Source organism: Pteropus alecto, unplaced genomic scaffold, assembly GCF_000325575.1.
Source record: "Pteropus alecto unplaced genomic scaffold, ASM32557v1 scaffold6, whole genome shotgun sequence".
In the NCBI taxonomy this organism is placed as follows: Eukaryota; Metazoa; Chordata; class Mammalia; order Chiroptera; family Pteropodidae; genus Pteropus; species Pteropus alecto.
The window spans coordinates 766,022-767,724 of NW_006437738.1; the positions used below are offsets into that span (position 1 = coordinate 766,022).

At 57.9% G+C, this 1,703-nt stretch overlaps 1 protein-coding gene across 1 annotated transcript in view; it reads right to left on the minus strand.

Moving 5' to 3' along the window:
- The window catches only part of GALR3 (galanin receptor 3), a 2,253-nt gene extending 550 nt beyond the window's left edge, over window positions 1-1,703 (minus strand). Inside the window, exons 1-2 of the mRNA XM_015591610.2 lie at window positions 885-1,703; window positions 1-222 (exon numbers count right to left, since the gene is read on the minus strand). Coding sequence (XP_015447096.1) covers window positions 1-222; window positions 885-1,243 — 581 coding nt within the window. The 5' untranslated portion in view covers window positions 1,244-1,703. The remainder of the gene's footprint in view (window positions 223-884) is intronic.

Here is a 1,703-nt window from a genome sequence, read left to right on the forward strand (position 1 = left end):
AGGTAGCCGGCAGCGAAGGTGGCCACGTCGAGGGCGCGCCGGCGCGCGTCCTCCCAGGCCGGCACGCAGAGCTCGAGCGCGCCGTAGCGCACGGTGCCGTAGTAGCTGAGGTAGGGCGCCGAGAAGAGCGCCGCCAACAGCCAGACCAGGCCCACCGCGGCGCGGGCGTTGCGCGGGGTGCGCAGGGCCCGCGAGCGCAGCGGGTGCCGCACGGCCAGGTACCTGCGGGCGGTTGCTGGATCAGAGGGTGTCCGGCCGGCAGACATGCATCCGCACCCCCATGGAGACGCTTCGCCCGGGACCTAGGGGCTAGCAGCCTTGATCTCTGCATCTGAACAGTGAGGGTGACTGCGTGACCTGCCTCCCAGACTGGTGGTGATTAAAGGAATTAATACTGAAGGGCATAGAGCAATGTCTGGCATTTAGCAAGGAGGGGTCGGAGGCACACAGGTGACTTGGCCAAGGTCATCGGCTAGAGAGTGAGCCTGGATTTGATCCCAAGCTTCAAGCCACGAAAGCAGGTATGATGACCACAACCTGGGCCAGGTATGAGCGGTAATAAAATACCTGAATTTATTCATGTGTTCCTTTTGCTATTCATTTCACACTCATAGAGCGCCTACTGTTTGCCAGGCCCTGTGCTGACACTTGAGACACAAAGATGTCCTAGGGAAGCTCACAGTGGAGTTGGGGGGATGGCAGGATGGTCCCCTCAAGCATACCCTGCAGGTCCCGAGATTGGATGATGGGGGCCAAAGAGCTCTTCCTCTTCTCCCTCTCATCTCCTTTTTGGGTATCCCATTCTATCTCCGCTAAGGCCAGTGAGCATCTGTTCAGGTCTTTCCTCCCCAGCCCAGACCCAGCCAGGTCCCAGCACAGCGCACCTGTCCACTGAGACAGCAGCCAGTGTGAAGCTGCTGGCATACATGGTGAGGTAGATGAGCAGGTGCACAGCCTTACAGACGAGGGCCCCAAAGAGCCAGGCATCCAGTGTATAGATGGCAGCTTGGAAAGGCACACAGCACAGGATGAAGCAGAGGTCAGCCACTGCCAGGTTGAGGATGAAAAGATCCGTAGTGCTGCCTGGCTCCTGCCAGGCACTTGGGCCAGGCTGCAGCAGCACCGCCAGCACCAGCCCATTGCCCACTGTGCCCAAGAGGAAGATGAGGGCAAAGACCACAGGCACTACCACAGCTCCCACACTTCCTGGGCTGTCTAGTGAAATGTTCTGGGCATCAGCCATCTCTGCATCAGACGGTTACCTGGGGAAGAGAAGCTGGAGTCCTCAGGCAGGAGCCCCGAGCTCTGGTCACTAGACTTAGGGGTCTAGTTCCTCCAGCCTGAGCCTGGCTGAGTCTCCTGGGCTAGAAACTCATGAGGGTGGGAACTGGGGACACAGCCAAAAGTTATCACTGAGACCCACTGTATAAGCTCCTGGCACAGTCACATTGGTGTCTGAGGTGTTTCTCAGTTTCCTAGGGAACATGTCCATAGCTTAAGGCATGAAGGATAATTAGGGAGTCGATGGACACCTCTAACCAATGATGCAGGTAGACACAGGCAGAATGGGGTGAGGACATGGCAGATGGGGGGATGGGCAACTCCAACCCCAGGAGCTGGCATATTTCTCAGTGAGGATCTGAAGCTCAAGCAAGACTCGGACATGGGTAGGTCAGCAAAACATGGGTGACGTCCCCGCGTCA